At 33.6% G+C, this 25019-nt stretch overlaps 1 protein-coding gene across 1 annotated transcript; it reads right to left on the bottom strand.

Moving 5' to 3' along the window:
* Positions 1-1031: 1031 nt before the first annotated feature.
* On the bottom strand, positions 1032-24782 carry LOC148613196 (uncharacterized). The gene is made up of 8 exons (XM_088586428.1): positions 24646-24782; positions 22562-22765; positions 13835-14238; positions 12029-12191; positions 9665-9852; positions 8637-8676; positions 7381-7413; positions 1032-4158 (listed from the first exon to the last, which is right to left on the bottom strand). Exons 2-8 carry the CDS (start codon positions 22650-22652, stop codon positions 2369-2371), a joined length of 2709 nt encoding a protein of 902 aa, XP_088442554.1. The 5' UTR covers positions 22653-22765; positions 24646-24782; the 3' UTR covers positions 1032-2368.
* Between the last annotated feature and the right edge of the window lie 237 nt (positions 24783-25019).

Here is a 25019-nt window from a genome sequence, read left to right as displayed (position 1 = left end):
TGTCTGACCCTTATGTTCTATTTTTAGTAACGGTGGCCATGTTTTTCGACGAATCAAAAATCCTCACGCCAGTTCTATGCAGGATACCCTAAGGAACATTCATACCAAGTTTGGTTTCAATTGGTCAAATAGTGTCAGAGGAGAAGATTTTTGAAAGAAATAAAATTAAAAAAAGCAAAAATCGTTGAAAAAGGGCAATAACTCCAACATGGTTTAACAGATTAAAACCAAAATTTGACCAGAGATAGATCTCATCATGCTGAACACTGTTACCAAATGTCTGAATTCAGCTAAACTTAACGGTTTAGGAGATATATGTGAAAAAACTACTGTCTGACCCCTATGTTCTATTTTTAGTAATGGTGGCCATGTTTTTCAACAAATCAAAAATCCCCACATAAGTTCTATGCAGGACACCCCAAGGAACATTCATACCAAGTTTGGTTCTAATTAGTCAAGTAGTTTCAGAGGAGAAGAGTTTTGTATAATTGTTAACAACGAAAACTGACGACGACGAGGGACGACAACAACAAACGACGACCACGGACGGCAAGTGATGGCAATAGCTCACATGGCCCTTTGCCAGGTGAGCTAAAAGGGGATATTTCGGAAATTTTATATTTCCTAGATATAGGAGTAGCTGAAAGTCATATTTTGGTTGATGTGTGTGGGGGGATTGCATGGGGGTTATCTCAGCCCACATGCTCAACACAATGACTGCCAATTTTTACCTCATCAAAGCAGTACTAACAATAATTTTCTGGAAAAGGCAGAGATTTTTAAGATTCCTTATGAAGGCCAGAAACAAATGCTCTTGCTTGTCCAGCATATTTTTTTCCACACAAACTAGTATTAATTTTGGACCAAAGTGAGGACTAGAAACAACCGCCCCCCCCCCCCCCCCCACCAAACCATCACCACCAAATAGAACTTGTTATATATTGAAAACTACTAAAAAATATCTATATCTACACAAAGAATAAGTTTTATCCTAAATCTGCCCCTATATACAAAGTAATGTGAACTACAGATGATTTTCTACTTTTAATATAGCATCAACCAATTTTATATTAAGGCTTGCTCCTTATGTCAGATAAGAACTTTTCTTTCAGCAAGTGCAAAACTTCTACTTACATGTCTCCTAAAACCTGATAATATGCTTTTTAAGGAATTTAGCAAAAACTGAATCATTATTTTTTCAATGGAAAAGTAAAACCAAATTTAGAACATTTATTTTTTAACCCCCCCTCCCAAACTCTCGCTAATAAAATGGTCAGTGTCTACAACAGTTTAATTAATTGATTTTTTTTCACATCAACAAACATTAAAATTATTTTCTCCCAAAAAAAAATTTAAAACATAATTTTCTTCAACAAGTCATAAAATAATCACATTTTCATTTTTATTCTGATTAGATTAAAAAAAAATTCAAAATTAATACATAAAAACATTTTTTTTCCCACACATTTCAAGAATACTGACTTCTTGTTTTAGAACAATGAATTGAGTAAAACAGGATCCCTAAACAATTTTGAAAAACAACTTTTGTCCACAAATCATAAAAATAATTATATTTTCTGATTCAACACATGAACTTTCTTGAATAAAAAAAATATAAACACAATCATGAAAGTCGTCTGCTTCATTTTTGTGATTTTTGAAGGACAGAAAAAGTTGAAAAACAACTTGTTTTTATCAAATCTTAAACAAAAAACTATCATCTGATGCAGAATTATGAGCTGAGTAAAACAAGATCCCACAAGTCATGTTAAATATTTAATATAAAAAATAAACACCATCATGAAAAAATGTCTGCTTCATTTTTGTGATTTTTGAGGCAGAGAAAATTTTGAAAAACAACTTTTTTCATCAAATCTAAAAAATATCACTTTTAACTGATAGAGAATGATGAGTTGAGTAAAACAAGACCCCACAAGTCATGTTAAATATTGAATATAAAAATAAACATCATCATGAAAGTCGTCTGCTCCATTTTTGTGATTTTGGAGTATAGAAAAAGTTGAAAAACAACTTTTTTTGTCAAATCTTAAAAATACCACTTTTATCTGATGCAGAATGATGAGTTGAGTAAAACAAGACCCCACAACAGGGGTCAAATACTTAAAATATAAAAATAAATCACTAAAATCAACTCAAAATATAAAACATCCACTGTACAGAACATTCCAGAAAATTAAGAAAAGCAACTTTTTTCCACAAATCATAAAAATAATTATATTTTCTGATTCGGCACAAAAAGACGATTAAAACAAGACCCCACAAGTCATGTCAAATATTTAAAACAAACGCATTAAAGGGTCATTATAAATAAATCATGTGTAGTGTATTGAGACATGAAGAATGAATATCAATCTTTTATGTAACTCTTTAGGTTTTTAATTGTTTCATTATTCCTTGCTGCATCTAAAGGTGTGGCACCCCACCCACCTATCTGCCTGGGGTCTGCATTACTCTGTAGTAACAATCTGACAACATCAGTATGACCCCTAGAACATGCACTAAACAGTGGAGTCAGTCCCAACCAACCACCACCCTGTGATACATCAACATTTCTCTCTAGACACATTCTCACTATATTAATATTACCACACTCACATGCTTCACACAAAGCATCTTGAATGTTTCCACCATTTGTTATTAACAGTTCTACAATATTTACATGACCATAATGACAACAATACATCAAAGGTGAAAATCCATAACTATCTGTTTTGTTTACATTACATTTTATAGAAATGAGATATTTAACTAATTCATAAAAACCAAACTTTGAGGCTTCAATCATTGGTGTACTAGTGTAATAATGTCTTCTGATAAGTCTATGTGTAATGTAATCATCTTTATATTTAACACCTTTATCATCCAACTCAAGGAATACTTGTTTACATGAATCTGTGTGTTCCTTTATATATCCCATCATTTTGTCTTTATATCTTTTTTCTTTCAACTGTTGATTATGAAAGAAGGACGTTCCATCTTGTTCTTTGAGATCTCTGAATATTCTGTCAAAATAAACATTCTCAATATCATCAGATAAATACAGGAAACAATCATCTTGTTCTAGATTTTGACCTGACAAAAGTCTGAATCTTTCTGCTATGAATGATGAAGGTGAATATTCAATGAAAAGTTCTACAAGTTTTTGACCACAAGTTACAGCAACCATATCATACAGTTTATCATGGGCTATACTGTAGACTGATCCTGTTTTCTTGATATATGTTCCATCAAGTCTATTAAAGGTGTCAACAAGTTGTTTTCTTTCCAGTTCTATTTTTAGATCTATTCTAAAGTTAGCAACTATTTCTGTTACTTTCACTTTAACATCTTGTGGTGCTGTTCTAGGATTTATGTATGTTTCATCTAATTCATTTGGAAACAATACACATAATACCAAGGCACAGTACTCTAAGGGTTTATATTCTATCATGTCTTTGATATCATTCTTTATACTTTCAACGGGAGATGTGAAAAGTTCAGTTAATTTCTCTATTTGTTTATCTTTAGACATTTTACAAAGCAATGGAAAAAATGAACACTCTTCCATCATTTCATCCATTTTCTTCAAATTATTATCTGACAGAGTTATGTACTTGCTGATCATGTTATGTCTTTCTTCAGGCAATAAGCAATAATCCTTGGATTGTAAGTCTATTGATTGTTTGGTAAACATCTGCATAGATTTGAATTTTTTGTCCTTAAATATGTGTGATCGACATGAAACAAGGATTTTCATTTGTCCAACATTTCCTCCTTTAACATTTTGTTTGTTTCTTACTTCTGAAGGAAATAACTGCTCGATTTTATCAACATTTTCTTTCCATGTCTGTAAGTCCTGTTCATTAATAAAATTCTTTCCACAAATATCATCTATGACAAAAACTTGATTCTTTTTAAGATCTCTATTCTGTAGAATATCAGCAGAAGAGGATACAAAAGGGATGATATCATATTTATCCTTTGAGTGTAACTCTAGTGCCACATGATGTATGATGGATGATTTGCCTGAACCAGAACTACCAGTTACTACAATAACATGGTTCTTTTCAATCAATTTGGTCACTTTTTCTGTTGCCCTGGTAGCTGTAAATGTTTCTTCCTCTCTCCTCCATCCTTCAATTAGTAGTTGGTATTTTTCTAAAATTAAATATCAATAAAAAATTATTTATCAATATAATAATCGAAAAATGAAAAACAAAAATAAAAAAAAAATCATCAGGAATATACAAAACATGAATTATAGATTTAACTTAATACACAGTCCTATTGCCACTGTCTCTCTCCCATCTGTCTAAATACTGTCTTCGACCCCGTTGTCTAACCACTGGCTCTGTCTAAATATTGTCTCTGTCCCATTTATCTAAATACTGTCTATGTCCCAGCTGTCTAAAAATGGTTTATGTCTCAGTTGTCTATCTACTTTCTCTGTCCTAGTTGTCCAATCACTGTGTGTACCAGTTATCTAACTACTGTCTGTCCTAGTTGTCTAACCACTGGCTATGTCCCAACAGTCTAAATATTTTCCCTGTTCCAGTTGTCTAACTAATTTCTCTGCCCTAGGTGTCTAATCAGTGTCTGTACAAACTGTCTAAGTACTGTCAATGCTCCAGTTGTATAACCACTGTCTCTGTCCCAGATGTCTAACTTCTCTCTCTGAACTAGTTGCCTAATTCACTGTCGCTGTCCAAGTTGTCCAACGACAGTCTCTATACATGTTGTCTAACCACTGTCTTAGTTGTCTAATCAGTCTCCTTCTTTGTTGGTCTCTGTCCCAGTTGTCAAAATACCGCGTCTGTCCCCATTGATCAACCTCTGTCTCTATCCAGTTGTCTAACTACTGTCTCTGTCCCAGTTGTATAACCACTATTTCTGTTCCAGTTTTACCACAGATTCTGTCGCTGTTGTCTAAAAACTGTTTTTTTTCCCTGATGTCTAAATACTCTCATTGTACCTATTGCCTTAGTAAAGTCACTGTCCAAGTTGAGTTGTTTATTCACTGTCTCTGTCCCAGCTGTCTACATACTTTCCCTATCCCAGTTGTCTAACTACTTTCTCTGTCCTAGTTTCTAATCCATATGTCTGTCCCAGTTACATTACCTGTCTCTGTTGTTGTTGTATAACCACTGTTTTTTCCCTGTTGTCTAATCACTCTCACTTACTACAGTCAATGTCAATGTTGTTTAACCAGTGTCTCTGTCCCAGTTGTCTGACCACTATCTCCTAGATGTCTTAACACTGTCTTCATACATGCTGTCTATGCACTGTCTGTCTCAGTTGCCTAACCAATGTCTCTATCCTAGTTGTTTTACCACTGTCTGTCTCCATTTTCTTAACTCTGTCTCTCTCCCAGTTGTCTAAACACTGTCTCTATCCTAGTTATCTTACAACTCTCTCTGTCCCAGTTGTCTTTCCACTGTCTCTGTTCTAGATGTCTAAGCACTGTCTTTGTACCTGTTGTCTAATCACTTGTTTATCCCAGTTACTGGATTTCTTAACATTGCCTTTGTCCCTTTAACACTATCTAAGCCTTGTCTAAGACCCTTTATTCAAGTGCTGTCTCTGTTCTTGTCGATTAAACACTAAATGTCCTAGTTGGTCAACTATTATCTCTGTCCTTTATTTCTTTTCATTGTTTAAAATCTACTGTTGATATACCACCTCTGTTGCCTTAACACTCTTTGTCCCAGCTGTCTACTCAATGTCTCTGCCAAAGTTGTATTAACATTGTCTAATCACTAACTATCCCAATTATCATACCATTGTCATTGTTCCTGCTGTCTAACCACTGTGTTTATCCAAGTTTCTGTCCCTGCTGTCTGAGCGTTTTCTCTGACCCTTTAACCTACTAATGTCTCTGCTCCCGTTATTTAACCACTGTACCTGTCTCTGCTGTCTTTCTATTGTCTATGTTCCTAATATCTTAACTTTCAAATTGTCTCTGATCCAAACGTCAATTCACTGTCTCTGTCACAGTGGTCTAATCACCATAATTATAGTCCTACCATTGTTTCTGAACCTGCTGCCTAAGTATTGTCTCTGACCCTGTTGTCTGTCACTGTCCCAGTTGTTTTTTTTTAATTACTGTCTGTGTTCCTGTTGTCTGAACATTGTCTTAGTCACTGTACCTTGCCCTTTCTAGAAATAGTCGCTGTCCCTGTTGTCTAAAGCATTGCTCTGATTCTTTGTCCAAGTATTGCTGTCTAAGCGCTGACTCCATGATCCCCATGATCTATAAAAAGTGTTTCTGTCCTTGCTGTTTAAGTACTGTGTCTGTCCTTAATGTATTGGCACTGGCTCTGTCTTGTTTTTCAAACAAATTGCCTTTGTCCCTTCCAGTTAGCATTGGACTCCAACGCTAATATCCAAGTATAGCCTCCGACCCTGATACCCAGGTCAGTAAAGTGTTTTTGTCTATGTCTCTGTTGTCTTAGCACGGTCTCTGACGATATAAAGTTACCGGGTAGAACCTGGTTTTTTTTACTGGGGTCTAAACCGTCAACTGTAGATCAGCTTTTGACAACTCAGTCCAGTGTTATTGTCTATGTCTTTGCTATCTCATATTTATCTGTATTGTTATAAAAGGACGACAATTTGATTTTGTTGGAGTAGGGGATGGCAGTTTTGGTCAGGAAAGAATATTTATTTTCAAAAGTTTTGGAATCAGGAAATTTATTTTCAATTATTCATGGTCAGATTATTAGTTTTCAATATACTGTTAAGTAGAAAAAGGAGGCAATAATCTTAATTCTTTTTTTTTTCTAGGTAGCTGAAGTAAGAATATTTATTTCAAAATTTTTCAGGCCAAGATATTTATTCTCAAAAATTGTACATCAAATAGTTGTCCCCTAAAGCTATCAGGTAGAATGTGGCATTTTCTTCAGGAATTTAAGCCTCATCCTTACTTCATCTTTCAGGTAAGTCAGTGCAGGGTTATTGTTTTTGTTTAGTGTTATTTCCTACTATGATTAATGTTGTTTATTTAAGTACAGCTCTTCCTTAAAACCAGGCGGAAGCTTATGATAAGTGATTCATGCGTTTTAATCCCATTTTTTTTCTTTAGAAATCCTTCAGTAGGCTTCATAAAAGCAGTATTCAAAAATTAAAAAAGCAACACTTAAAATTTGGTTGCATTCTTCAACAAAAAAGTACAGGAAAATTTCCTGCCAGAATTTTCCCACTACAACCAGTCAAAAATTATGTCACGATACATAGTAGTTCCAAAGAAATGTACATAGAAAGGGTTGTTCATTGATTATCTTGAGAAACGCCGAATCAATCCCAGCCTGTTTTTTCAAGCAGAACCAAACTTAATACTTCAATTTCCTCACACTTAATTTTATTGGGTAAGCTTTTTCTTACCTTTCATATTAGGAATTCTGTTTTGTAGTTCATCTGAAAGTAAAGATAAAATCATTACGGAAAAGGCTAGTAAAATGGACCAAAAACTGATATTGCCCAAACCGTAGGAACATTTCTATTATGCACCACCTAAAAACAAAGGATCTGTGAGCTATACTCACCGAGTATACCCCTACATTTCCCCCTCCCCAAAATATATTCTTCCCAAAATTGGTAGACAGGAAGTAGTTGTCCCACAGCACTGAAATCTGTAAGCCTGGTATAGGACCACTAGCTGAGGCTGAATACCACCTCAAGGGGTTGAGATCAGCAGTTCCTCAGAAAAATGTAATGAAAGTAATAGTCACAGACAGAATGACAAAAGGACCAAATGACAGAATGATGAAATAAAGTACAGAGCTAAAACAGTATACCCCTCTTCTTCTGAGCAGTGGTTTAACTACTAAGTCGATCAGTTAAAAGGAAGTAGATACGCAAAGAATCTGTATAATTCATCTTGCAAAAGCAATACACCAAATATCTAAGCCTTTCCTCCAGTAGAAGCTGAGAAATCTGTTATGAAAATTTCCATTCTGCAGCACCTCAAAAACAGGTGTTGATTGGTAAAACAGGAAGTAGATGAGTGAGGAACTTGAAATGGAAGACTTGGTAAAGTCATTATGAGAAAGTAATATAATAATATTTAAGCACTCTAAGAAATCTGTTATGAAAATTTCCATTATGTACCAGCTGAAAAATTACTAAGTAACAGGAAACAGGAAGTAGATGAGTGACAAACCTAAAAAGGTTTTTAATTTGAACTTTTAATAACATTTGTTCAATAATTTTTAACTACATAACACACAAAGAAAGTACCACAAAAGAGTGACAGGCACACAAAGTGAATAAGCTACTAGACTTGCTGTCACAGTTGGTAATAACAATATACAGACATAAGAGGACATTAAATGTAAAAATGGCTCACTTGGTAATACCCACCATTTCTCTCCCTAGAAACCCTATAGGATATATACCAAATTAATTATTCATATGGGAAAACAAAATGGAAGGTGCACAATGGCATCATGTAACTAAGAATCTGGAATAGTTTCATCAAATTCCATTGAGCGGTTTCATAGGAGTTGCCAATTAGAACTATGGACGGACAAACAGACAAATGGATGGCTGTAAGGCCACAATGATCACTAGATACCTCACGCTTTTCAGGCAGGGTTGGGTATAAAAAAAGTTAAAAGGTTAACATATGATCGTCTTACCAATTCTTTTTTCCAGTCTGGTTATATTCTCTTGATTGTTCTGAAAAAAAAAGAAGGAATTGAGTTTAAGGACACAGAACTTTGTATTAAAGACACGGAACTTTGTATAAGCTATTTAGCTTCTTTCTGAATCCTACCATGAGTTTGTACGTAAATGTATATACTGCATTTGCTTGTGCTTATATTTGAATAAATATGTTTAAACTAATTGAGTTTCAAATGTAAACAAACAGCTTAAGCATGGAATTTAAACATTCAAAGTGTTAGCACTCTTTAACCTAATAAAAAGTAGCAAAAACAAAGCATTAAAAGATATCACGTCACACTGTCTTACCAAGACTCCATAATACACAAAAACAACTAAAAGATACCATGTCACACTGCCTTACCAAGACTCCATAATACACAAAAACAACTAAAAGATACCAGGTCACACTGCCTTACCAAGACTCCATAATACACAAAAACAACTAAAAGATACCATGTCACACTGTCTTACCAAGACTCCATAATACACAAAAACAACTAAAAGACACCAGATCACACTGCCTTACCCTGACTCCATAATACACAAAAACAACTAAAAGATACCACATCACACTGCCATGCCAAGACTCCATAATACACAGAAACAAATAAAAGATACCACGTCACACTGCCTTACCAAGACTCCATAATACACCAAAAAAACTAACTTTCAAAATTCTTCAGTATCCAAGGAAAGATAACTCTATCAAAATTTTAAGGGAGTAAAACATGTCAAAAGTTTTGAGTCAATAATCTAAATGTTTTCTATTTGTGAATCTCTCATTCTCATGGGAGAAAAACTGAAGACTTAAGCAGGAAATTGTAATTTTTGTATATCTTAGAAACAATCAGACAGTAAGGTACCAGTTACAGATCAAATAAACAATGATATCTTAAAAACTAATAGCATGCAACTGAAAATCTTTAAATTTACTCCCAGGTACCATTAGACCATAACAAAGACTTTTTAAATTAAAATTTCTTGAAACTGGTATTATTACTTGTTCAACTTGTTTTATTCTTTCAGAAAGATCCTGTTTAGCTTCTGTCAATTCCTCTTTCAACTTAGGTATCATCTCCGGTCTGTCTAATGCAATTGTACCAATGCATTTAAGTACACCTTGAATTTGTGCCTGAATTTCTACAAGCATAATTAATTCAGGAGTGGTGCCATCTATAAACTTCTCACCTGAAAATAAAAGAATCATTTTGTACTAATACACTTCATTTAAGTGCTGGAATATGAAAAAATCAGGCAAATTTGAAAAAAATAATGGATCACACTCAGAAAAAAAACCACATCAATTTATCCAAATTGACACATACTTTATGTCACATAAAAAAGACATTTATGCCACTGTTGTATTTCAGATAACAAGATTTAATGGAAAGACTTGTGTGTTTTTATCCACCATGGTTCACTGATCCAGTGTGAGGGAGGTGCAATATTTATTATAGAAGAAATATAAAACAGTTGTCGATGAAATCTTCCTCTTTGTTCTGACATAAAATGTATCTTTTTAGATGATGGGAAAGAGTAATCAAGGGAACCAATATTTTAGTGGAGATCAAATGAATGTAATCCAGGGACAAAGACCAGACATGGAAAACAGATAAACACAACAAAGAACATAAAATAACCGAAATAATATATACGAAGTAACGAAAGTAAATGAACAACTTGGACTACTCTAAAAACTAGGAGCATGGACCAGGTGCACTGGTAGGGAGGATAGCTTTCCAAAATATGTGTTTAAAAAAAAAACAAGAGGCTGCCAGGAGCCTGAATCAATTACCTGGTTAATTTTGTGTTTCAAGAGCAATAACTCTTACATGGAATTGTCCGATAATTTTGAATCAAATGATACTTTGTTAGGACTTATTAGGAGCATTTCATCAATTGAAAGTTCATTCTACCTATTATAGTTTTCAAGATATTGACTGAAAACTGCTAAAAACATAATTTTCAAGGGCAATAACCCTAGTAGTGAGTCTGACCATTTTGTATTAATTATTGTGGAACAATTTCATTTTGACATTCCTATCGCGTTATTGGAGTTTTATAATAAATTCCATGAAATGCTTGCTTAAGCCCCTTTTGGCCCTAATGCTTAAATGGTTAGAGCCATAACCTCCATGCCAATCTTCCTTTTGTGGCCATGTTTTAAACAGATAAAAAATTATGAAGGATATCCTAACAAACATTCATGTCATGTCATGTCATCTCAGAGGTAAAGATTTAAAAAAATCCATTTCAGGACACTAACTCATTCATTCGTCAATGGATATTTTAAAAAATTTCAGCATAGGTACATCCCATCATGCTGACCAATTTTACCCCCAACTAAATTTTAGCTGAACCCAACTATTCTTGAGTTATTTGCAAAATTCTGCAATTTGATCCTGAAGTCTATTTTTAGAAACAATGGCCATGTTGTTTGTCAGATCAAAAAACCTCCACGATAGGATTGTTCAAAATACCCTCAGGAACATTCATACAAAGCTTGGTCACAATCTGTTGAGTAGTTTCAGAGTAGAAGAAAAAGTTTGAAAAAGCTTACAGATGACAACGGAAACAATGTATGGTGACAATAGACACATAGTGATGACAATACCTCACATGACCTTTCTGCCAGGTGAGCTGAAAAACCCAAAAATATTAACAGGACCAATAGGGAAATACAAGCCCAACACAAGTCTGTATTTGGCCTGTTAATCAATATTGAGTCTGTTTCTTCGTATTAGCCCTAGGCCTGTTTCTCTGTATTGGGCCTCTTAAGCCGTATTGAGCCTGTTTTTTCCATATTGAGTCTGTTTCTCCATTATAATAATTAGGCCTGCATCAATATAGCATAACACTAAGCTACAAAATTTATAGAGAAATCTTTAGGATACAATCCTTGAAAACACAGTAATGAATTTCTTAATTTACACACTGTTAAAGAACTATTGTTTGTGGGGTACCAATTTTCGTGATTTTCGTTGGAAGGCAAACCACAAAATTCGGTTCCCAACGAAAAAGAATCCAGGAACTTGTGTTTCTTCCCTAATCCGCCAAAAATTGGTATCCACAAAGTTAAAGTACTTTCACAGTAACTGGTTATTAAAGGTGTCATAGAATGGGTTTTTCATATTCAGGTTCTGATTAATATTCTCAGAAAAATTCTATTGGTCTCAAGCTATCCAAATAAAACTCTACCTGGACATTATACAGGACCAATTTGAAAAAATCAATTCTATTTTAACCATATATCATTTGTCTTTTACAAATCGTTACACCCTTCTACGTATTATCATATATACTTGATTAGGGACCAATTTGTCACTGCTGTGTCCCCAATACTTTTCACTTCACTGTACCTTACCATTCTGATTCCATTTATAAAGGTCATCAGTTATCTTGTCCTGGTTTTGTAAACCAAGGCTCTCCACAAGCTCCTTCATTAGCTTGAAACTATCTGCGTATTTAGTATCATCCCACTCTGTAAAGTCACAGTGTGCCCATGGGTTCCGTATTTCTGTCTTGACCTATGGGTGTACATGCACATAAATTATCCTACAGACATTGTCTTTATAAACAATAACAAGGTGTTGCTGTGCTGTATTTTGTGTTCATGTGCATATCTGAGTTTTTTTTACCTATCTCCATCATTTAAAAAAAACTATGTAACCAAGCCACCAAGCATCCAATATAACACATAATGTGAAATTACATGAATCAACCTTGATTTACATTTTATGTGAGTGACTCGCATGATTTTTACATGAACTACCATACAGCTGGTACTTTTCACAGAGTACAAACATTGGTGTTTTTTAGCAGTCTATTTAAAAACAACAAAAAAGAAATCCACAAAATATTTACTCTGGGCTTACATACTTAGTGTACCACTTAGCATCCGCAAAAAATTTTTGGTATACCTTTTTGTCTCAAAATCGTCAAATTTCACATCCACAAAAATAACCCTGGATACAGTATCTTTTTTTATGTGTAGATTAAATACCCAAAAGCAACTCTTTCTTGATGCAAATGTACAACATTTCTGTTTATGATAATCAACATTGATACCAGTAATAGCTGTATCCACTTTTGTGTATTGAGTTAAAATGTGAAATCAGAAATTAATACATACACTAATTGTTCTGACAGTTTCAACTTTATCATGTATATAATATTCAAGAATTTACATATTATAGTATGGTACTGTTATAACTAGCAATTGTATTGGAGATAGTGGCAATACAAAAAGGGAAAAGTTTGGTAAGGACCCCTTTTGGCCTCATAATTTGTGCATTTTTTAAAATTTGATTAAAGCTTATTTCTAGGTAGTTGTACATTTGTAGTATAGTAACATGGTTGCAAACACTGAATACCGGTACAAGCTGTTTTTGACGAGATTTTTGACGTTATTCCAGAAATAACAGTATGCATTTAATAACTTTTTACAGAAAATCTTACAACTTTTAATATTTCTCCAATATTTAAGATGGTTTTCGGGTGAAAAAGAAGTGGCCACACATTTGTTCACTCAAGATATTTTCACATGAGTTGTAACTGACAATTATACACATGAAGGAGTAATCAAGGGAACCAAGATTCTAGCTGAAATCAAAAGAATGTAATCCAGGGACAAAGACCAGAAAGGGAAAACAGACATACACAACAAATACCATAAAGTAACTTAAATAATACATACAAAGTAACGAAAGTAAATGAGCAACTCAGACCCTACTAAAAACTGGGAGAATGGACCAGGTGCACTGGTAGGGAAAGCGTCCTCTGCTTTTCTAGAAACACCCACCGAGTTTCTCATAAAAAGTCAAGTAGGGGGTAGTGGACAGAGGAAAGGAAATAAGAAAAAACATGCATGAAGCCATTGCTAAGAAAGTGAAAAACTGCGCAAATTCTGGAGTTTTCCAGCATTTTGAACACTTTTCCTATTTCAGCCAAGTTTGAAGGGCATTTATGACTATTTGTGTTCAAATGATTTCCAATCGAATCAACTATAAAACATATTTAAGAGCTGGAGAATCTTCATTAAACATTCTTAAGGTAGACTTTGATTTCGACACCGAATTTCGCCTTTACCCTACCAACTCCTTTTAACCAATGTTGTCACTGGAGATTTTAAGTAATTCATATGTCCAAAGATCCATTAGTGTTTACAAACCTTCTTAGCACAGTCTCGACAAGAAGAAGAACATGTGCCAATGATGATCTCAAGCAAAGCAAAGGAGTCACAGCTTTCATCAAAGTTATTGTAGTGAGCCATGTGTGTCTTGATAAAGAGTTTAGACAAGTCGACAGGGTTCTGAACACAGAAGTCATATCTATTCTGCAGTCTCTGCACTTTGTTGTTATTTATAGCCTCATAATTTAGGTATGTTGACAGATAGCTTTTCAGCTGATTTGGGTGTGATTGATTATGAATGTTACTGTTGCTCTTCAGCGTCTTATAGAGTTGGTTTAGACTTTCAGCAACATACTTCCGTAAAACAGGCGTAACGATTGAGTGTAGTACTACTCCAATAACTAACCATCGTTTCTTTTCCTTGTCTAAATGACACAAACTTTCTGTAAAAAAGATGAAAAGTATTTATATTTACTTCTAACTAGAGGCCCTAAAGTGCCTCAATCCCTCACCCTGCTAGGTAAGCAATATTCTATTTTTGCAAAAAGGACCATGTTCTTTCTTCAATAAAAACCTCAAAGAAACAATCATATCAATTTTCATTCAATTCTGTCCAGTAGTTTCTGAGGAAAATTATTTTGTGTAATAACATTAACAAGAGGCTCTTAGGAGCCTGAATCCCTCACCTAGATCAATTTTTCACTTCGAGGTTTTGTCCACAACTTGGATGTCCAATTGAACTTAAGTAGGCCTTGTCATAAGAATTATTTCATCAATATGAAAGTGTTTTTTTTTATCTACAAGTATTATAGTTTCCAAGATTTTGACCAAAAACATCACCATTTTCTTTGCATTTAAAGGGCAATAACTCAAACAAGGAGTCATCCAACGACTATGACCCAAAGAAGACTGCATCAATTGAAAGTTTTTTTTCTATGTAATATACTTATCACGATGTTGGAGAAAGCTGCAAAAATTGTCATTTTCCACCTTTCAAGGGCAATGTTTCTAAAAAGGAGCCATCTGACAACTTCAAACATTGAAGACTTTTTCATATAGATTGTTTCATCTTTGAAAGTTTTTTCCTTTCTATGATCACTTTCAAGATATTGGATGGAAACTGCAAATAACGTCATTTTTTTCAACTTCCAAGGGCAATAACTCTAAAAAGGAGACATCCAACAATTTCAAATCAATGTAGACTTTTGTAGGCCTTTACAACATTTAAAAGTTCTTTCCTATCTATTATAATTTTAAAGATATTGGCAGAAAACTGCAAAACCGTCCTTTTTCACCTTTCAAGAGCAATAACTACAACAAAGAGTTATCTTACAACTTTGACCCAACAGAGACTTTTGAAGAACTCTTCAAGCTGAAACAGGAAATCCACATTTATTTTCAAATATCTCTTTTAGTTTTTTAGATAAAAGTAGAATTGCTGAATTTACCCCTGTGGTATATAAATAGCAATGAAAACCATGTTTTTTTTTTTTTTTTTGAGGTATCAAAATTCTAAACACAACTTTCGTGCGATATAGCCTAAGGAACATATGTGCAAAGTTTCATATAATTCTAAGTATTTTCAGAGGAGAAGATGACGATGGATGTCAAGTGATTGCTGACTCACTTGACATCCATGGTGGCTGGTTACCTAAAAATAGGAAAAAGATGCCAAAGAAGGGGAATAACTCCAACATAACTAAACAGATTTATATGAATATCTCACCACAGATAGATTTTATCATGGTGAACATTTTACAATATGTCAGATTCTGGCTTAACCTAACAATTTTTCAAGATATAATTCTGTCTGACCCATATGTTCTATGTTTAGTAAAGGTGGCAACTGATAAAAAATTCACATATCTATTCTATGCAAAACACCGTAAGGAACATGCATACAAAGTTTGATAATAATTCTAACTGGTCAAATTTTGTCACAGGAGAAGTGTTTACAAAAATATTTCACAATGAAGGATGACCACAGACACCACTTGCAGGCGTACATTTGTATACAGGGTGAATAACATTGCATTGTAATGCATTAAACTACCATTATCATTACAAGGATTTTGAAAAAAAATGTAATAAATAACCACTACTTTACAGTACCTAAACCGATCCGTGCAACAAAAATTGTGATTGGTCATCGATCACCGAACAGTTTCCAGTCAGTCATCAATCTGTCAAACCGATCCATTTAACTGGTGATCCCATCACGTGACCACAGAGCAGTCAATGTATTTTACGGTTTTGTTGTTTTCTTTGTAAATTTTACACATATTTATATAATGTAATAGATTTAAACATCAATTCATTCTTTTATTTTACATTTCGTTTATTTAAAACAGATCTTACGTCATTTCACATAACAAAACTGCGATCAGATCGGTCATCGGTCATCAATCCGTCAAATCGTTGCGTGGATCAGTTTAAGGACTGTAGCTACAGTACTGTAGGTAATGCAATGAATTAAAATAAAATTTTCATATGAATTGTCAGAAAGACAAACATTTTTAATAAATAAGACACAAAATGCACACATTCAAAACATGTGTACATCTTTGGGATTTTTTTTTGATGAAGAAACAAGTCACAAGATGATAGGATTATAAAGCCACTTATGTTCAAAATGTCAATTCAAGCATTTTAATTTTTTTTTTCTTTGTGCAACACCAGGATTTTATATGTTTCACCTTTTAGTCCTGGCTAAACACTTTGCTAGGTTTGCCAGAAGAGATGTATAGTCTAGAGTTTCAATTTTATTTTCTTTGAATTTTATCATGAAATTAAGATATCTTATTATAACAACATGTCTGAGGATTACATGTAACTTGAAATTTTAAATGATTAAATTTATTTTCAAATTGATCTTGTAGCCTCAGATAAGATTGCAGATTACAGGTATCTGAATTAATAAATGTTGACAGAAGACAATAATTTAAAAAATAGGGTAGGAAGGTAGGGATTATTTTTTGTTTTAATGCAGTTTCAACAACCACGGCCATACCACAGCAAGAACATTGTTTTACTTTGAGGGTGGGTGGTAATAAAACAATGTGCTTGCCGTGATATGGCCTTGGTTGCCGATACAGCATTAAAAACCAACAATCAATCAAGTAAATAAAACAAACCAACAAGGAAAAACAATCCCTACCTTCCTACCCTATTTTTTTAAGCATGAAACCAGAAACACAAAATTTTTTTGGCCTTGCAGTTTAATGAAAAGAATATAAGTAATTAAGATTCTTGCATTTGTATGAATATTAGGCTAACTGAAAATAATTCTTGGCTTCTTAAGTTATTCCCCCATTTATAATTTAGCTCCAAGAAAACTGTTCATAAAATATGGCCCTCATCATCATCATGCATATGGTCACCGTTCACTGTTATCAATCTTCATTGTACAATAATAAATCAAATACTGATAGTCATTTCTTTATAGCAGGTCAAGTTTAAGTATTTGCACAAAATTATTTTTCAATGAAATTCAGTAAGAATATCTCTCTCACCAACCTCGCATAAGTGGATGAGATGTTATTGATTAAAATACAATGCATGATGAGTTATTATCATCAATTTAGATCAAAGTTCGGAAGTGATATAGCAGTCGTCAGAGCCTAAAAATTTGTTAAGCCTATTAGCATCAGCAACTTTCACTTAACCATAAAAAGACATTTCAGAAACTAAACATTATTAGGAATACTTAAAGCCCCCCCCCCCACCCATCACTGAGTTGTTACTGTGATTCTTCCCTCTAATTAGTCCTTCTGGTGATTAGAATATTACATGTATTGAGAATGAACTCCTATGTAAGATATTTTCTCATGGTCTTATATCAGAAAACCACAGTGCTTCAATTGGAAACATAATTTCATGACTATAATGGATGTGTTGAAGATACGCCAGATCGAGGATAAAGAGAGAAAAAGATCAAGATCCAGAAACATAACCTTGTCAGATTGGATACATACCATCTGACTGTTGGTATGGAATCGTATTGACAATTTCAAGAAATGTGTCAATAAACAACCCAAATCCATGTTCAATAATCATACGGCACTTGAAGGCCTTTCCTCACTGCATGAAAAGCATGTTATTGTCCCTGTTGACAAAGCTTCAAACAACATTGTATTTGTATATAGCTGGATCTTCATCTTGTTCCACGATGGAGAAATCAATTCACTTTACAAAGACATTGTCCATAATGAAGGATGGACAGCAAGCTAGTTGCAATACCACTTCCTCTGGTATTAATCATATATAGATACTTAAAAAATACTGAATTACTTCAAAACCTAAAATCCACATTTTTTAGTAATTAGTTCTCTTTAAAATTTCTACTTCTCAACTCTTTACACAATATTGCCACATGATAAACTGAAATCTTGTATAATATTCCTAAATCTTTTGCTGATTCAAAATTTATGTTGTTCTTGGTTACAAATCCACATATTTTTCTAAAACATCACAGGCCGCAATAGAAGAAGGAGGTGTGGTGCACTGTAAAGTCTACATTTAATCCATCATTTCTTTTAAAATGCCTGTACCAAGCCAGGACCATTGTGGTACAAGCTGCTCCGATAGCGTAATATCTATTTTGTCAGAATTCTTTTAGGACTTGATTTTCATTATGGATCGCATTAGTGCTTGGTAATTTTGTTATTACCTACCCTTATTTACACTGCCCCAGTCAAAAAGTTCCAATGGTAAACCTGATAAATGTTGAGATGCAAACATTTAGGTCCTGATTACAGTTTATTTCTAAAATATCAAGTTTAATTTCATGTTGTTCAATAATCAAATCCAATACTCAACTTTTGAATTAACCAATCAAAAATATTTGACTTCTAACTTTTTATCAGTACATGTTGTTCAGTTCTATTTATCCAAATAAACAAGTCATTTACTTTCGATATTCAAACTGTCTACAAAGTTAGACACATAATAAACAACTGAATGCTTAGCCATTAAGGAAAACCATATGAGGTCGTAAATAGTCATCAATCCTAAAGGAAAATATAAAGATGGGTACTGAGTACCAATCGAAAGAGCTGTTTTTCATGCATGGTAGATCTAATAATTTACAAAAAGAAGTAGTAATTTAGATAAAGAAAGGGGCTCAAGGATATTATTTACTCATTTTCACCAAATTCTACACTGACTTATAAACAAAAGAAATAACTCTCCCCTGAAACCATTTTGACGTATCTGCCACTGTTTCGTGCATTCAAGAACACAGCATTTATAAAATGGTGCCTTTCTTTGCATAAGACTGTTGTGAGTTAGGTACATTCTGTTATTCATTGTCACAGAGGATATTCTTATCCAATTTCCCCAGGAATGATGTCAGTCTGTGGTCTGATTTTATTGCTTATAATTTGTAAAAATCATTATAATTGGTCATGTTTTTCAGAAAACAGATCTATTATCACATATAATCCTAGAAAAAATGTTTTAGAATAATGTTAAATATACTGCAACATTTTCTAAGATTATAAGTGATAATAGATCCGTATATAAGTGCCAGGTCTGGGCTAATTCAAAAATATACACAAATCCAGAAACATGTAATGCAGAAATTGATGCATTATACATAACATTGACTTACTGGAAAAAAAATGCATTACCATTACACATTAACATTACCCATGCCTGGCCAAGTGAGCTAAAAAACATCTTGTTATACAAAAATACCACAGAGGAGACATTTTTCCATACATGTAATATTTGCAATTTTAAACATTATTGAATCAACAAATGTTGGCAGAGATTGGTTACTTCAGTTAAGATAGTCCCATTCTATGTAAAAACAAGAGGCTCTCAAAGACCCTGAATGGCTCACCTGGGAAACTATGCCCTATTTACTATTAAAGCAAGTAAAGGTATCATGCTTAGTTACCATGTTTGATAAAAAATTGCTGGAAAAGGGCATCCACAAATGAATGCTGTTAGTTCAAAAGAGCAGAAAATGTCGTCAAAGTGTTTTTAGAACTTCTGAAAAAAATGGGCAGGAGTCCCCACGCTCTGTTATCCCACTGGGTGTAAGGGGACATAAGCCCATTATACATTTGCTGAAAAAGGACATAAAATGAAGTAAAATCATGGCTATACAACCTTTTCATCATAACTTCAATTCAGAAGACCATGTTTACTTTATAAACCAAATAACATTGAAATTAAAGCAAGTGTACAAATTAGCAGGAAAATGGCAGCCATTTTGAAAATGGTTGCCCAGAACAAATTTTCATCATCACCATTCAACTAAGAATACTGAAGAAACCAAAAATCATTGGAATCCAAGCAACTGGTAAAAATGGTCGCAAATTGGCAGCCATTTTGAAAATTGTCCCCTAACAAAAAAATGTCAATACTGCCAGTCAATTCAGAATATCATTTTTCTCACATGAGTAACTTTCGTCTTTTATTCTTCTATAGTTGAGGAAAAAACAGCAAAAAAAGCATTTTGAACCCTATGTTCTATTTTTAATAATGACAGCCATGTCATTCAACTGATGAAAAAATTTAACCACAGCAAAAAAAGCATTTTGACCCCTATGTTCTATTTTTAGTAATGACAGCCATGTTATTCAACTGATGAAAAGATTTAACCAATCAGTTTGTGCAGGATACCCTAAGGAACAATTATGCCAGCTTTAATTATATATTGTAGCATGGTTTCAGTGAAAAAGATTCTCAAAGTCGTACATGAGAAAAACAGCAAAAAAAATCTGTTTCAGGGGCCATAACTCCTACACTGGGTGACAAAGCATTTTGGAAATTTGAACATTGGTCCATCTTCTGATGGTAAACACTATTACCCGTGTCAGAATTTTGCTAAAATCAACTGTTTTTGAGTTATTTGCAAATTACTGTATTTTGACCCTTATGTTCTATTTTTTAGTAAAAGGGGCCATGTTTTTCTAATATTTCAGAAATCTGAAAAGATCAACTTGTGCAGGATACCCTTAGGAATAACCATGCCAATTGGTAAAGCGGTTTCAGAGGAGAAGATGTTTGAAAAAAAACTAATGACGACAGATGACGATGGATGATGGACACAAAGTGATGACAATAGATCACACAGCTTTTAGGCCAGGTGAGCTAAAAAGGCAAATGCCAGTTTTCATGTTAAGGAATGTGCCTTCTGGTATAATCTGATAAAGATCCATATATTTTAGCTTTTTGCCTGGAATTCAAATTGTCTATGGATGCCAGCCAAAGACAATATGACCACATGTTTTGTGTGGTAATATCAAATAATTTTGATGATCTTCCCTTTGCACACATCATACAATGATTATCTTCTTTCATTCAATTCTACATGTACATATGATACCCAACCCTCCAATGAAGTTTCATTGAAATCCATTGCACAATTTAGGAGGATTATGGTTATAAGGCTTAATCAGTCAAAACCCTTAAGTTTGATTATCTCCCTTAGTAACTACTAAACAATTCTATCATGCTAGCCAATATATAGCACCTTACATTCCTATTAAAATTTCATCGAAATCTATATAGCAGTGTTTTTTTAGTATTTGCACTAAAAAGGTTTAAACATGTACATATAACCTAAAATCTTTTCTAATAAAATTTCAGCAAAATTCATAGACATTAATTACGAGTATACCAAGATGCACAAGATGACGAAGATTACGCCATAACATTATACGACAGCAAATATTTGTGGTCATACAAAAATGATCAATTTTACATCAAATTTAAACTATTTTTGCAAAAACTTAAGTTTTTAACTACATATATGTACATTCCACTAGTCATTACTCTACAAAAACAAAATAAAGAGCTGCGCTTTAAGTGCATGATAAGTCCATTGCTCTTTTAACTTGTCCTTATGCTTTCAATGAATTTATACGATCAACTAGAAATACTGTGAGCCCTGTCAAATACTCTGCCCCACCCCAAAAAAAAGTAAAGTTAAAAATGCACAAAAAATTTGGCACTATCATAACAAATGGTCCGTTTTCAATGATTTTTCAACCAATAAATTTCCTTGGCCATTTCTGCCTTTTTTTTTTAAAGAGTAAAACTTCATAACACCGATAACTGTGATATTTATACAAATCAGAAAGGAGCTTATTTTAATAGATATGAACAATTCCCCAAAGTTTCAGAAAAGTAAGTGAAAGAGTTTTTGAGTTACTGTGCAAAAACATGAAAATCCCCCTATTTTTAAGTATAAACATTCATACCACGGAAACGATAAATCTGGAATTTATATTAATCGAAAAGGAGCTTATGTCAATAGATATGAACAATTCACCAAAGTTTCATTAAAGTTGGTGAAAGTGTTCTTGAGTTATTGTCCAAAGTGTTGACAATGGACAGACTGACAGACAGACAACAGTATATCATAAAACGTCCCGTCTTAGACGGGCGTAGAAAAATTCATCTCCCATTCAAATGCATAGAGATTCGTCATTAACATAGCATTGAGTTCAATGTTAAAAGCAAAATATATTTTTGTGAAGAAATACTGATAAAAAATGACAAATATCTAGTTCTATTGAATAAAAATGTTAAAAAAAAAGCATAGAATAGAAGATTTTGCATAGTGATACAGCGTTTCCATTTCCTGGAAGTGGACAATAAAATGCAGACCAGCCTTCAAATTTCAATACATTCTACATCTAAAATTCTGGAAAACTGAAGCTACAACGAGGCTTTTTGGGGCATAATAAGACAAAATAAAAAGTGTTCCTTTAAAAGTAACAAAATATATATAGCTACATAATGTATAACCTGTTAAATTAGAAGAAGTGTTTCTTAATTCATCAAGTTGTTGATCCAGTTCTGATGACTGCTGTTGATCCGCACTTGAGTTTTCTGCCATACCACAAGATGTAGAATCAATATGTGTAAGTTTCCATTTTGGAGTTTTTCACCATTTTTCACACTTTTAACAGTAATAACATGTATGGCACTTGTAGTGATTGCAAGTAATTTCTGTAAAATAAAGTATAACAAAAAGGTGATTTTCAATGAAAGTACCTGCTGTGTACAATACATGTACACTGTAGCTATTTTACTCAAACCTTCAGAGATTTTTTGGTTAAAAAAAGATTGAAAAATTTGATTAAAATGACACAAGAATTTACTTTTGCATTTTTATTCTGACAAACTTATTTATCTCATAAATTTTAAATTCTCATTACTGATTATTCTGTACAGGTTACCAGTTTAACAAGTTTAACTTGAAGTTGCAAGGGCTGTCGTGCAATGCATACCCCCACTTGTACAAGAAGATGATATAGGGGAGCAACCAAAATCATTTTTAAACCTAAGTCCTATCTATATGAAGTGACACACACCAAATTTAAAATAAATTCATCCATTGCAAACTATTATTTTTGTACCATAATTTTCTCTTTCCTTACATAGAGTCTCACAAAGCTGAAAGTTCATATCAGACAGCATCCAAAATTCCTTTAATCATACGCTTAATTTAAACAAGTTACACACTGAGATCAATCAATACACTGAGGAGCCAAGTTTTTTTTTACGAAAAGTTTCTCTATCATTCTGCAAAGGGACAGCACAATAAAGTCTGAATTTCCTATGACCCTGCAACCCTCCTCTATCTTATTTGGATACTGATGGGTCAGATCAATATACGATACAAAAAGTTGGAGGTTCAACGTTACCGCAGAGGTACGCCCTTCAACTGCTTCTAACAACTTTTTTGTTACTTCTGGAACAGAACGGTAGCAGACAGGTAATTTTTCACCGGGATTATTAAATTTTCTGCAAGATTCTGGTTTCAAAATCGTGTCTGCTCCGTTCCAAACGAAAAGCTAACACCTACTCTCATCTCACTCAACTTTACATGTATTATGATTCAAAATGTCACCAAAGCAGGGTCTCTCGTAATCCCTTCTGGGATTAATGTCCAGAGCTGTTTTCTGATTTGGCCCAGTCAGTTGGCGGCCAAATCCGAAAGGCAGTGGCTGCTCATCCACAAATGCGTGGACAGGGAGCCTCTGCAAGCTAATCGTCTACATATCCGCTTTGAGTCAATAATACACGGAATCAAGAAGGAAACAGCTCATTTATGTTAGTAATGTAGACATTGTGACAAATTCTTTTTATACAAATATATACAAAATTATACAAATTACAATTTAAATCATAACAAATAATAAATAACGATCAAAAATCATTCAGAATACAAAATACACAATTAACAAACTTGAAAGACTATTTTAAACAAAGTTTGCACATCATGGATCGAGAAAGATTGTTTTGGCACATGATTCAGTTCGGCACATTTTTTAAAACATAATGCTTCCATTCCAGATGGCAGATTTAAAACATATCCATTCACACTGGTCTTTCTGTGCAGAAGCTAAAATTTTAAGAACATTCCATGTGTTTTTTAACATGTGGGATATTTAAATTTTTGGCCAAGATTTAATTATTCATTTTTAAACATCTGGTAAAGACAATACATCGACTTCGGCACCAGTGATCGTAACTTCTGTGACTTGTTCTGTGTCTAACTTACTCACTCTAACCAACATAAAACCCATCCATTTTCATTATTTCAAGCACATGGGCTTGCTCCAACAAGCAAATATGCAAATATATATCAAACTAGTATATGACATGGACAGAAAACTCTTCAGTTTATTAAATGTGAACACAGTTCGTGATGACATTAATAACCGTACATTTGCGGATAAGTTCGACAACATTTTCATAACGAATCAGGCGTAATATTTTACTTTCGGTTTTGATTTCATTGACATTGTTTTTCCATATCACCTCGGCAGTGTAAAGCGATATTTAGAAGACAACAAGTGTCCCAAGTAAACAGCAAATCTTACCAAACTTTTTCTTCTGATGTTAACTTTGGAAAATATGGAGGTAACTTAATCAGAGACAGGGTTGGCCTAAGTTGCCAACGATATGACTGGGTTTTTCCGGAGTTACCACTTTCCGTTCGTAATACTCTCCCTCACTCAACATGTATTGGGAAAACTCCCGAGATATATAAATCAAATGAACAAAACGCCTCGAACGGAACGAAATTATCTTTTATCAGGTCTTTGAAATACATTATTGATGACTGAAGATTAGCAAATGAAAAAGGTGAAATTTCAAAACTCATAATTAGACAACCCCTGGGACCATAAATATATCGTGTATGCGTGAGTGGGGAGTGGGGGTTCTTGATATAAACCCGAAATTTCAAAACGTT

This window comes from Perna viridis, chromosome 6 (genome assembly GCF_037379345.1).
Source record: "Perna viridis isolate PV_CMFRI_1.1 ecotype Kerala chromosome 6, ASM3737934v1, whole genome shotgun sequence".
In the NCBI taxonomy this organism is placed as follows: domain Eukaryota; kingdom Metazoa; phylum Mollusca; class Bivalvia; order Mytilida; family Mytilidae; genus Perna; species Perna viridis.
Note: the sequence above shows the minus strand (reverse complement) of the source record. Positions and strands in the feature narration are given on the sequence as shown.